General features: G+C 30.9%; 1 protein-coding gene across 16 annotated transcripts in view; it reads right to left on the bottom strand.

Moving 5' to 3' along the window:
• LOC139521884 (uncharacterized) overlaps positions 1-14,400 on the bottom strand; it is an 80,748-nt gene that overhangs the window by 29,308 nt on the left and 37,040 nt on the right. For 14 of the 16 annotated variants that reach the window (XM_071315574.1, XM_071315566.1, XM_071315570.1 and 11 more), the window contains 3 exons: positions 4,462-5,241; positions 3,197-4,069; positions 2,712-2,822 (listed from right to left, as the gene is read on the bottom strand). In XM_071315574.1, coding sequence (XP_071171675.1) covers positions 2,712-2,822; positions 3,197-4,069; positions 4,462-5,227 — 1,750 coding nt within the window. In that variant the 5' untranslated portion in view covers positions 5,228-5,241. Of the gene's footprint in view, positions 1-2,711; positions 2,823-3,196; positions 4,070-4,461; positions 5,242-7,204; positions 7,261-14,400 lie in introns of those variants that run through there. The other 2 variants (XM_071315572.1, XM_071315563.1) reach the window with 2 other exon arrangements.

Below are 14,400 nucleotides of genomic sequence, written 5' to 3'. Positions count from 1 at the left end.
CTTTTTATGAACATGTTTTTTGATGCACACTTTTAATGTTCTAGCTTATTTCAGACAGTTTATTTCTTTAATTCAAATGAAAGTTATTCTTTATATATAGAGAATAATGATGTTAAACATTGATTATATGCAGCTGGTCAATCTTGTTATTCTCTTATCTTAGACTGTCTGGAAAGAGGCGGAGCTTTGTCTATATTTAATTACTACATCACAGATGTTGGTCAAATCTGTGACGTCAAACTCCCGCCAAATGCCAAGTTAGTGTTGGACAGTTCACATATAATGCAAAATTTACAGCATTAGAGCATCAAAGACACAAAGTGTGTGGTTCTATTGATATAGTAATGGTATCAGAACACTCCTGGGGTGTTCCCAGTGGAAGTTTTGTATTTATATTGTCTTTATAGGGGTTCTAAGGGGGAAATTCAGTTTTTAGGTCATTTCTCAGAACAATTTTTCATGAGAATTGTAAGGAAAAATGAAAATAGAAACTTAATGATTACCCCCTTTGGCCTGACTTTGATATATATGATTAAAGGGTGTATTTTCTACAATACCGTGTCCCAGTTTTTGGATAATTTGTTTCTAAATGAATTTATAGGTCTTCAAAGATGAAATTTGAAATGAGGGTTGGAATCCAGCAGTTAAATCAATATATCTTCTTACTGGAGGAATATATCAAAAATCTAAGACACGGTTTTGTTGATTGTATATGGTTGATTAAAGGGATGAAAACAAATTTTTACTACCATTTGACATGAATGTGCCATTTTCATCCAAGTTGGAAGACCACTTTTTGGGCAATTAAAGAGCTATATTTTGAAATTAATCAAACAAAAAATAAATTCATATATAGATTAAGAAAGAGTTATATTTCAGCTTTAAAATGAGTTAAAGATTTTAAAAATCCATTGAGTAGTTTTGTAGAAATTAATCTTTAAAGACTGTTGATTGGAGTTAGAAAATTTTGACTGTAGTGCTACCTTAAATGAAAATGTCCGCATTCGTGTTCATTCATAATATTGAATGTAAGTTGTATTTGATGACAAAACATAACATATAAAAAGGTTGAGGATGAACACGGATGCGGCCACTTTCATTTTTGACAAAATACATCTGAAAAGTGACGTTTTTTTGGCATATTTGATCGATTTTTCATATTTAAGCTTGAATCGGGGCGTTTTTAATGACTTAATCAATTAAAATCTTTCACATAAACTAATTGAATCAATTGAAATAGACACTTAAGTGTTTAAAAAGTGTGCAAAATCTTTCGTTAGATGAACCTGAAATTTGAGGCCAAAATTGGCCAATACCGGACCTACTCCTTTCTGTCAGGCAGACAAGTGCTTTAAGAATAACCAATCAATCTTTTAGGGACTAAGAGTATACAAAGCTTCACATGTAAACATTTATGTAATGTATGTCTTGAGTACTTTTATTTGTCTGCTTGTGTTTTTTATAAGCCATGGTGTTGTCAGTTCATTTTCGATCTGAGTTTAAATGTCTCTCTGGTATATTTTGCCATTCTTTTATGAGCATGCAAATCAAAGTATATTTATCAGAAATGCTTAAAAGATCTTATTTCATTATATTTTTAACGTGGTTATTTCTATTTTCTGACGTCATACAACAAAAGGGATTGTCATGACGACGGATCAAAACAAATGCATAGAAAAAGATATAGTTCCTTACGTTTTCTACTTTAATTTCAGAAAAAATCCATTTGCCAATGTTACAAAAAGAATAACTAATCATAGAATTGAATTATCGAAAAGTAATCAACTCTTGACCAAACGACACTGATAATTAACTCATGCGCTACGCGCGTTAGATAACTAATGTGTTATTCTGTCACTCGTTGAATATTCTTCTCTATTGAATTCGTCGATAAGCTATTCTATAATTATTAAATCAACAATTATTTACTTTTAAAACTCTGTCTTTAAGAGTTAAATAGGTTACACAAAATACTGTTATCGTTAAACGTTTTAATGTTTGAATCTGTTAGCAGATAGAGCATTGAAATCAAATCATCCACAGACTTACAAAGACCATTACTGTCAATGGAGGTAAACTTACACAACAAAAATAACTTATTGAAGACACACACTCAAAAAATGATTACAAGATAAGTTTTATCGTCACACGTATAAATAACTGTTTTGTTCAACATTTCCTGGTTGAAGATATAAACAAATTTCATTAGAAATTCAAGTGTATTTCTGAAGGCCAATGTGTATTAGGAATCGTGTGGTTTTTCAAATCAGCTTTCAGTTAGTCGTAGTGAAAGAATTTCCTTCTAAGAATCTTTTGCCAGTAGAAGCAGTAGATTTGAAAATGCTCCAATTTCTTGATTTTAGAGTATATCAATATTGGTCCTACTAATTCAAAATGAAACACTCGTATATATATGCACTTTACTCTTTATGAGTTATGCTTAGACCTTAACATTCTGTTGAATCATGACATTAAATGTCATTTATGAAAAAAAACCAATAAAGATAAAATAGATAATTTCAAATGTTTCTACTGTAAAAATAAAATGTTAATCACATCCCAACAGCACATTTCAATTTCATAGAAAATATCATGAGTAAACAATTATGATTTCTATTTATCTGCTTTGTTTAGAAGAAAGTTGGTTCTCAATATTCGCTGATATTTCTATTGAGATTATTCATATATTAATTGTTTGTGTTCTAACATACCATTTATACTTTCACTGTCTTCTTTGTATGAATCTGGTTGGGTTTTAAGTAAACTAATTTCTTCGTTGACAGCTGTCTTGCCTAATTCTTCTCTTGGTTGCTGAACATATCCTTAAATATGAATAAATAAACATTATGATTTACAGAAATTAATGTAAAAGATATGTATGTATACACATTTCTAAAATATCACTTGTGTGGTCTACACTCTTTTATAATTTCAAGTTGAATATTTTTCAATTCAAGGCATAAATTTGGACACAAAAAAAAAGATTATGTTCTTGTCCTGTTTTCTTTGTTGAAAAAGTTAACATTGGCAACCATAGCACAACATATTATTTATATATATAGAAATGCAGGTGTAAATTAATCAACATTTTATACATTCCTTGCTATTTGCTAATCAGGGAATCAGACGAAAAAACAAAATTAGATATAATTAAACTAATATATAATATGGCTAAATGTTGACAGTTGAACCATACCTAGTAACGTTGTCGAACTTTCTGCTTGCACTGTAATATCATTCAATTGAGACAGTTGGTCATTTTGTCCCTGATTACTCGAGTCAATGTTTGGTGTACTGCTTATGCTTCCACATTGTTCCTCACAGTTTATGGTATTTGTAGATGTAGAATTTGCTTTTATGTGGTTGATGTCAGCAAAGCTTTCTTGGTTTTGGAAATTATTCTGTGGGTATTCTAGAGCTTGAAGGATATCACCCCCTGTCATGTTGATGCAACTGTTAGTTTCAATTAAATGTTGTTCATCATCACTCTTATGTACGTCATCTTCTCTAGTATTCAGAGTTTTGGTGTTAGAGATTGGAAAGGTTTCTGTATCTTTTTTGGCGCCAATTCTTCCATCATGGTCGTCTTCTTCAGAATGGTGATCTGTACATTTATCGGACATAAGGTTATTTTCCTTCTCCGTAGTTACTTCCTCATTTTGATTATTGTCAAGTGAGTCATCTGTGATCGAAGAACGAAATGTATCATCACTCTTGTGTACGTCATCTTCTCTAGTATTCACAGTTTCGGTGTTAAAGATTGGAAAGGTTTTTGTGTCTTTTTTGGCGCCAATACTTCCACCACGATCGTCTTCTTCAGAATTTTGATCTGTACATTTATCGGACATAAGGTTATTTTCCTTCTCCGTAGTTTCTTCCTCATTTTGATTATTGTCAAGTGAGTCATCTGTAATCGTAAAATGAAATGTATTGTCAACAGTCTCCTCGTCTGTGAAATCTCCCTGACTTTGACCTTGTTGATTTTGAAGACCGTTGTCAAAGCTATTTCCACCTGTATCGTCTGCAGTGATTTCCTTATCTAAATCCTCTCTTGATTTCGGAATATGTCCTGTAATGTGAATTTATTGATCATAATGACTGACATAAATTAAGAAAATGATTAAAAGAAACAAAAAAGTATTGGTTAGTATGACTGATATTTTACATAGAAGTATGATTTGAAGTGTGATTTTTTGGTACTGCAAGGCATAAACATGGACACAAGAAAAATCCTTTTGTCAATGATATAAAGGTGTCTCAATGATAATCATATCACCACTTGGATTTCATATGTATAAATTAATGGAAATAAAAGTATGACAGTGCTTACATTTCTTGCTATTATGCTTATGCTTATACAGAGGGTTTAAACACATTGAATTCCTTTAGACTTTGAACAGGACTTCTATTTTACATAATATATGATATCAAATATGTTTTGGTTTTCTTACATTTACTCACCATTTATACTTTTCCCGTTTACTGTTTCATTTATAAACCCGTCACCATCATCATTTTCTTTACCATTCTCAGTATTCTCGTTAGAAAGATCATCGAGTGTTTCAATGGTTTTCCTAATTTCTGAGTGTGATGCACTGAACGTATTTCCTTCATCCTTGGAAATATTATTGGTTATCTCGAATTCTTTAAAAGGTTGTGCAGTGATTAAAATCTTTGTTGAAACGTTAACAGCTGACTTATTTAAATTAAGAGGGACACCTTTGTCTGGTTTGTCATTTATAAAATCTTGAGCAATGTTTTTCACCTCAGATGGGCCATTATTCGTTTCCTCGTGGGTATTTTTGTCATCCATGAAATGACTTGGCTCGTTTTTATTCTGATACTTTTCACCTGTGCTATGTGTGATCGAGGAACTGATATTGTCGTTTTTAATATTCTGGTCTGTGAATCCACCTTGTTCCCTGTTGTCAAAATAAACTGCATTTTCATCTATTTGTTTACTCATTCCGACTTCATTATTGGTTAAGTTGGATTCATCTCCTCCATTCACGTCTTGTTGATGTTTGATCAAACTAGAACTATCCATGTTTTTACGAGTTGGACTTTTTTGATGAGTTTTGTCTGAATCAAATTTATCAATATGTTCTTGTTTACGTTTCTTACAACCAGGTTCCTTTTTAATTTCTGTGCCATGGGGTTTATTTTCGTTTTCTTTCATGGCTTTGTATTTCCTTGCCTTTGCCCTCTGTTTTTTATTTTTACCCATCCGTTAATCTTTCACTGTGATAAATAATGATAAATGCAATTAAAACAAACGATATAAATTTAGCCTCTCGAAATGATAATGTTTCAAAGGGCTACAGCAAAAACTGAAAATGACAATATTTGATTTATATTCTTAGAAATTGTATTAAATATAAATGTTTGAATATTAAGAAATACACTAGAGTTAAGATTTTCTACCCGAGGAAAAGATAACTTAACTGTATTTAACGAAATCTTTCAGAATTTTTGGTCCTCAGTGCTCTTCAACTTCGAATATCATTTATTCCTTTTTAGTGTTTTTTATTCGAAGGTCACTGATTGGTCTCTTTGTAGACGAATTGCGTGTGTAAAAATAATTTGCTTAATAAGCCTACCTGTTTGATTGGTCATTTGGTAGGAATAATCAGTCATTGAGGATTTCAATAAGGTTCTAGATTTGCAATTCATGAATATAAAAGAGGCTTACCACTATTTGGTCAAATCAGGTTTTTAAAAATATCGATTATTGAGCAACCCAAATCAAAGCTCTGCCACATATTGTGATGTGATTTGGTGCACACAAGGTTGAAATGAGTGTAAATATGCTTTATCAGAGTGAAATCTGAATAATTAATATGAAATGTACACATTTTACTGGCACACTGCAGATTACTCCTTTCAAATAATAAAACATATTAACTTCACTAAATACTATCATGCATTAATTGATTATCTGATTTCTTATTTTTGTCGATCAAAATTTCATAATTACAACAAACGTGCATACACAAACTTGATTTTGGTAATTATTTTCATACAATTAATAAAACAGGCAAAGTTAGTTTAGTTTAAACATATTTATTTATAGTAGATTGGGAACAAGTTTTGCAACTAATATTAATCCCTTTCAACTTTGCGGGTGCGCGTGCTGCCTTGTGGCGGTATTGGCCTGCTCTTTTTTGAAATCTACAAGATTGTCTTTTACATGCAAGAGATTTGGCTCTTTCGTAACACGGGTCAGCCATTTATCGTCCCCTTCCGATGGACTATCAACGTATCCTCAAGACCATACTCGCAAATGGTGTCAAGGGAGAGCCGAAAATTGAGTCCCTGAAATTTTAATCCCAGAAAATAATATGAAATGTACACGTTTTACTTCTAGCACACTGCAGATAACTCCATTCAAATACTAAAACATATTAACTCCACTAAATACTATCATGAATGAATTGATTATCTGATTTCTTATATTTGTCGATCAAACTTACATAATTACGGTAAACGTGCATACACAAACTTGATTTCGGTAATTAATTTCATAGGGAAAAATTACTTATTTGTTATCTCATAAGCAACACGACGGGTGCCACATATGGAGCAGGATCTGCTTACCCTTCCGGAGCACCTGATATCACCCCTAGTTTTTGATGGGGTTCGTGTTGTTTATTCTATGGACTTTTATGGTGTGTCATGTGTACTATTGTTTGTCTGTTTGTCCTTTTCATGTTTAGCCATGGCGTTGTCAGTTTATTTTCGATTTATTAGTTTGAATGTCTCTCCGGTATTTTTCGTCCCTCTTTTACTGTAGTACAATTAATAAAACAGGCAACGTTGACCTTAACATTTATGCAATTTATGCCACGATCCAATAATTTAAATGGCTTTAAACATCTGGGTTGTCAGGGTTGAACTGTATCAGATGATGGTACTTCGCGAAATATATGTTTTGTATAACCGAAATCAAATCGGCACTATTAAATTGATATGAATATACCAACTAAGAGTAAAAAAGATGTTGATGTATATGTTTCTGCTAAATACAAGGAGAAAGACTCTTATGGTCATTACAAATTGTTCGTCGACAAACAGTTAAAACTTTCAATGTAAAATAAAAATAAGTGATTTGATTGTAAATGACAGAACTATCTACGATATTCCAAATGACGTGAATTTTACCATAAATAGGTAAACGTACGGCATTTCACAATACCACACATACCGTAAATTCATCTATACAAACGCCTCGACATGTCTTAATGTGACGAGAACAATTGCCTGTTTAATGAGAAAACAATACATGAAAAATAATTATAGCATACAACAACTACTGATAACAAGGCTCCTGACTTCCAAATCTAATCTGTAGCTTATTGTTTATTGACTAATTGGACAACGAAGTTGAACTGTATTTTTATTAGTAGGTGAGAAAACGAAACAAAAGATAGTTATCTATGTTTCACGGCCAACAATTTCGCCAATCAATTTAAATATCTACATATCATTCATAGAGGTTGTATATTTTCAAAAAAATAGAATAGCATCCTGCAAATATACGACAGAGATTAGTAGATGCTCATTCATAAGCACTTAAGAATACTTTGTGTATTGTGATTAGACGTCCTTATGAGAAGGTAACACCCAAGAACCAAAAAAAACAACAAAACGATTAACCATGTGAAGGCTCGTCAAGAAAGTCACAAAAAATATAGAATTCGTTTCAATTGTACTATTATAAAAATATAGCAAAAATGATTCATACTTCATTAGTATTTTATGCACTTTATTTAATGGTACGAGTTTACGTTGGTGCGCGGTTGCAATGGCACGAATGAACTTTTAGTAGAACAAGTTGTCATGGTACGAGTATTCACTTGTTCTTGCTTCCATGACTTTGTACTGGAACATTTAAAATGTTCCGGTTTTAAATAAGTTAAATAGCGCAAACCCCTCTCTTAAGCTTGAGCAGTGGTGTAACAGCATACAATTAGTACAAACTGAAAAAATATGTACCATAAGAACTTAAAAAGTATTACCGTACATAGAAAGCAAAACCATATTTACTTTTATAGTGAAAAAAAACGAAGAAAAATCATTGATCTTACCAATTAAGACAATGATACAAAACGGAACTCACGGTGTTTAATGAATTACCTTTAAGAACAAGTTGTTTTATAACGTAAGGTACAGCCAATTAAACTTCTATTTCAAATATTTGTGTATAGAAAACAATAATGTAAAAGTTATAATTTGTTCTCAATTTTGAACTTTCTGTGTTTAGTTTCAGTACTTTTTTTTTAATAAAACAAGATTATAGGGAATTCGAAACAGTTACTACTTGTATATATGATGAGTATATTTATATCCACTTCCGCGTACTTTCAAATATGTTCTAAGGTTATCGCAAACATATAACAGTACAGAAAGGTTCAATAGGCTTGTGTTTGTTACTTTGTGGTCCACATTCATAATACTGAATACAGTTTCTTATTACATAATATACCACTAAATGGTGAAAGTCTTTGAAGGCAGCTTTAAATATGACATAACATAGAAATAAAAGTTTCACATTTTTCTTAAAAACGAAATTAAATTTAAAGATGTTAAAATAAAATGCAATATGCATGTTGGCGTTGATACATGCGTTTGTGTCTGTCCAGGAAAATAGAAAATTCTGTTTATATTGATGTTATGAATTAACAGAGGCTTTTGATTACTTGGTGGTTGACCGATTTGTTGATTTGGTATATGAAGTAAACCGACTTACGGAACTTACGTACTGAATAACGGGCTTAGGACATTTGTTGCTGTGATAGAAAAGGGAATTTTCAGGAAATATAAAGACATGTATTAGTTTCACTTTAATCATAGTCTTCAAATGATTTAAAATGAAATTTACTCAAATGACATTTTTATGTTAAAAAATTGTCTATATCTATATAGAAAGAAAGCGTCACATTAGTTCAAGCAAACTATTTATTCCTATGTTAAAAAAAACTGATTCCACGAGGACATCTACTAGTTATACATCTTTATATAAAAATGAATATTGGCTCCTGGTGGGCGAAACACTGGCGGATCTAGAAATTTTCATAAGTGGGGTCCCACTGACTGCCTAAGGAAGGGGGCCCGCTCCAGTCACGCTTCAGTGATTCCATATATAAGCAACCAATTTTTTTCCCAAAAAGGGGGGGGGGGCCTAAATCCGCCTCTGCGAAAGTGTATTAAAAACGTCTTTTGTTAAAGATCTTGAAACGAAACACGTAATCATATATATAAATACGTTTTTCAGAAGCGCTTTTCTGGATTCACCTTCATCAGAAACTCTCAATGCCAAATATTTGATGCCAACGGTGTATATAAGCCGCAAAAATAGAAGAGCTATACGACCAAAACGCACATATAAAGAGCCACATCAAAGATTAAAAAAAAATTCTGACGTCAGACACACAAAACAATAAATGTGTTTGTTTGAAAAATCAAATAACAAAACACATCAATAACGAATGGACAAGAACTGTCATATTCCTGACTTGGTACAGGCATTTCAAAATGATGAACATGGTAGATTAAACATGGTTTTATAGCGCTAACCCTCTCACTTTAAACAGTTATTGTTCCAAGGTAATTGACCATGTTATTTAATAATTTAAACTCACAAGACCTTTGATTTCCAGAAAATACTTTATTTGATAGTTAACCGACTTATGAAATCAATTAATACATAATGTAAACGGATTTATCTAATGTATTAAATAACGGAACAGTAGAGCTGTTAAATTGCAGTTGTTTTAGTTATAGAAAGATGAATTTTCAGGAAATCTTAGAAATTTACATTGACTTTGTTTATAGGTTAGGTCATCGTCTAATTTCTGTATAGAATATAGGCGTCATATTTCCTTAAGCATATGATTGATTTACATGTAAATACATTGCGGTTTCAATGCTGACAGATGCCGGTTTTATACATGAACAAGATATTTAAACTGAAACACTGTCAAATCGACATTACGTTTTCTGAAAATGTGTATCCTTCCTAGCTACACGTATCACACTTATTGCTCCTTTTCGATTATAACAAATCTAAAGATAAAGGATAAACACATTAAGTGGGACAGTTTTATTATGATAGATAATTGTGATTTTGAATAAGAAAAAAACTTGTACGATTGTGTTTAACATGCTTTAAAATTCTTTAAATGCAACTAAATAAGAATCAATACGAAATAGGCTGAGTTTTTGTCTGATCAACAGCGTCCTTAACAAACTTTTAACCAATCACTTGTTAACATTTTTGTCTGTTTGGTATACAATAGAATTGATAAAAACATGAAATACGAATAACCTATGATATTGTAATCTATTATTCAATTTTGTTAATGATAATTAATGAAAACACTGACGTTTTGCTATCATTGCTATGCACTACTCCTAAATTTTGAAATCATCATTTGAAAATCATAACAATTACTATAACTAAAGTGTTATGCGTTTTAACAATTAAAAACACATAGAAGTCGAGATGTTTTTTAAAACGACAGTAAATTAAAAGATTTCAAAAATAATGCAATATACACGCTGACTTTAATACTCGAGTTTGATTATGTCCAGGAACATTGAAAATCCTATTTCATATAGTAAATAAACAGGCATTTGACTTCCAGGAAAATACTGTACTTGTTAGTTGACCGACTTATTGGGTCAATACATTATGTAAACGGATTTATATACTGTATCAAATAACGTAACATTACAGCTGTCAAGTGCAGTTGTTTTTAGATATAGACAGATGAATTTTCCGGTTTAATAAATTGAACAAAATTTCTTAAACAAAAAACACTATCAAATCGACATTAAATTTTCTGAAAATGTGTATCCTAATCTCAGATATACACCTAACACTCTTATCGCTCCCTTTTGATAATAGCAAATCTAAGGATAAAGGATAAACACATATATCATGTATATTGGGACAGTTTTAATCAATGTAATGGATGATTAAGGTTTTGAATAAGGAAAACTTTGTGGTACTACGATTGTGTTTAACCTTGTTGTTTTCCATCAAGTTTCCTCAAATACTACTACATCATAATTAATAGTGAAATAGGCTGAGTTAAGCTTTATAACTGAAATAAATTAACACATTAAACTGAAGCAGATATATTTCTTAGTATTAATTACGTTTTAAGTACGAACCATTTACTAGCGACTCTAGAGCTCTCAAATCTCAAATTGATTTTAAAATATTTGCAAACCTTAATGTCGATGAAAGTATTATAATGAAATGCACGTTTTTCAATTTGCAAAATTTCATTACAAATGTCAATGTTTGTTGAGTTTTATATTAATAGCAATAATGATATTAAAACCACGAAAAAAACCCTAATTAAACAGTAACCATCATGTTCAAAGCAGACACAACAAAGATGCTAACAACAATGATAAACAATACACAGAAAACGTGATAATTGATCGAGCAATACGAACACTTACGTCCAAATCAAATCTATCTATAGATATTGACTTCCACATTATTAGAATATTAGTGGATAGTTGTTTCATTAGGAATCATACATAATTGTTGCCTTCCAAGTCATTTTGCATCAAACTGCATGTTTTATGCGAACAGAAATATTAAAATACTATAATTCTAAAACGGGATCACATATATGTATATGCTAATTTAGAGCTGGTATCACGTGTCTGGTATAAGTGATCGTTCCCTCATTACTGAAAAATGTAAAAAATATTCCATGCCCTCAAATGCTTTGTGAAAGAGAAAAGTTTTGGATGATGAATTCCATATCTTTCAATTTAAGGAATGGCAGTAATATTTTTCTCAATTTCTTAATTAAAAAGTAAATCGTGATAAAACGTTGATGACATTTCGTTCACTTGATAAAATTATTTATATGAGTGAACAGACAAAAATATTCCTGCCAATCAAAATACGTACGTGTTACATGTACATTCAAAATTAAATTATCGTAAACTTTGAATGATTTTAGACATGCATCTTTTAAACGAAAAAAAATTTCCGATAAAAGATTCTTCTTATAATAAAACGAAATATATTCTCAATTTAAACTACACTTCACAAGTCAGCAAGCGAAATCATTTATTAAACAGTATCTGGAACTGAAGAAAGTTACTCCACAATTCATTCACGTTGGACGTTGAGCAAACAACAAACAAGCAATAAAATTGGTTCTATTGTTATGTTTAAGATATAATCTTCGAGAAACGTTCAATACGTTTTGGGTTCATCTCCTGTTATCTATATTGTAAACAGTTGCATATTTAATTTTGATAATGTGTGTTTCTTTTGAATGACTAAGAAAATGGAAAACCCTGGTAAGAATGAGATTATAAATCAACCAGTCCCATGATTTCCAGAAATACTTGACTTGTTAATCAACCACTCGAGATTGACCAATTTGTAAATACTGAATTTTGTGTAAGCGGAAGAATCCAATGCTTCAGACTATTAAACCGCACAGATAACAGGTTTAGGGCAAAATTTTATTGACATAGAAAGGGGTATATTCAGTAATCCCACGAACTAGTTCAATTTAAATCTTAAGTGAATTAACTCTTTAAAATAAATACTGTGTGTTTTAGTAAGTCAATTGTTTTTTTTCTTCTATATATTGAATGAAAGCGTAAGATAACCCAAGCTTTATATTAATAAGATATATTTACATATAAATGAATTGCGGTTTCTACGCGGACATATCTTGGTTTACATAAAACAAAATATTTAAACTGAAACACTATCAAATCGGCATCAATTTTCTGAAAATGTGTATCCTTGATACATTTAGGTACACGTGTCACACGTATTGCTCATTTGCGATAATAACAAATATATAATAAATACATACAGTGGGACGTTAAATTGTGATGAATGATTAGTTGTTGTACATAGTTTTAGATCTGGATATCTACATTACACAAAAACATATGAAGTAATAGAATAAATTACTAAAATGAGAAAATTCAGTAAACACTTCGATTTAAAAAAAATTGAAAATTTGAATATTTTACTGGAGAAAATTCCAATGGCTAATATCTCGAAAACAAGCACATTGACCCCTATATTGTTTTTGCTTTTTTGATTCCTATATTAATCCCCTATCAATATATACTAGTTTTATGGAAAGTTATTTATTTTGAAACTGAGCAGCAGACATCCTTAAGGTCTCAGACTTCAATAATAGAAATATTTTCATAGATTAATAAAAATGTTAATATATATATTTAATAGTTTTGTCAAGACTTTAAATAAAAAAAAATGAAAACTTTTATTTTATATTCTACATTATGCCCAGACATTCAAAGTCGATTTAAAATATCTTTAAACAAGTCAAATATCAGTTGAAGATCAAAACTATTGTTTCAAGTCGTTTGTATATCAAAGCATCATACGCATTGCTAATATGTTCTACTTCTAGGTATTATAGTCCAAAGATCCGAAGAACTTTATCCACCAATATTATATTCATTACTTTTAGATGAAGAACAACATAAATGCACTATTCCTATAACTTGCTTTTACGGATTATGTGTCATTAATTAATTCTTCCTTACTTCATAAATGACAATCAAAGTAAATTTGGGGACAATTTTAAATAAAATAGCAAGAAATTGTTCATTCAAACAACTTGAACAGTTCTTCTGTTCGTGTGCATGATTATATTCGAAATGCACTAGTTGCTAAGTAAAGAAATTATTGTCCCGTATTCGAAAATATTTTAAATGTGTCAGTATAAACAATGCACGAGTGACCTGATGGTTTCACAAACACGATCGTTTTTTTCTGTAAATTGAAGGCGTATTTAAACTACTTAATTAACGTTTCCTTAATCTGATATTCCGAAAAAATTAATCGGGCCTGTACAAATCATTATGCAATCAAACGGTATAATTTTGTCGCTGGGGTTGAACTGTCGATATTGAAAGTAAAATGGAAATCTAAAAATGAAAGTTAATTTCTAACCTAGCATATACATATATGTTTCAATAAAAAGCTTTAGTTTTATAAATTTTTGTAAAGGCTATAGAACAAGATTCAGTACAAATAGGAATTTGAAATATGTCAACCAAATGTGGATATTTGAAGAATTGCTTATTTACCTTACTGATCATAACTACAACTTGTGAATTATAGGTTCCTGACTTGGAACAGATAGATATAGGCAGATGTAGTATGAGTGGCAATGAGATAACTCTCCATCAAAATAGCAATTTATAAAAGTAAACCATTATAGGTCAAGGTAAGGGCTTCAACACGGAGTCTTGGCTCATACCGAACAACAAGCTATAAAGGGCCCAAAAATTACTGGTGTAAAACTATTCAAACGGGAAAACCAACGGTCTAATTTATATAAAAAACGAGAAAGCACATACAGAATGTGA

This window comes from Mytilus edulis, chromosome 4 (genome assembly GCF_963676685.1).
Source record: "Mytilus edulis chromosome 4, xbMytEdul2.2, whole genome shotgun sequence".
NCBI classification, from domain to species: Eukaryota; Metazoa; Mollusca; class Bivalvia; order Mytilida; family Mytilidae; genus Mytilus; species Mytilus edulis.
This window is presented reverse-complemented; position numbering and strand designations above follow the sequence as displayed.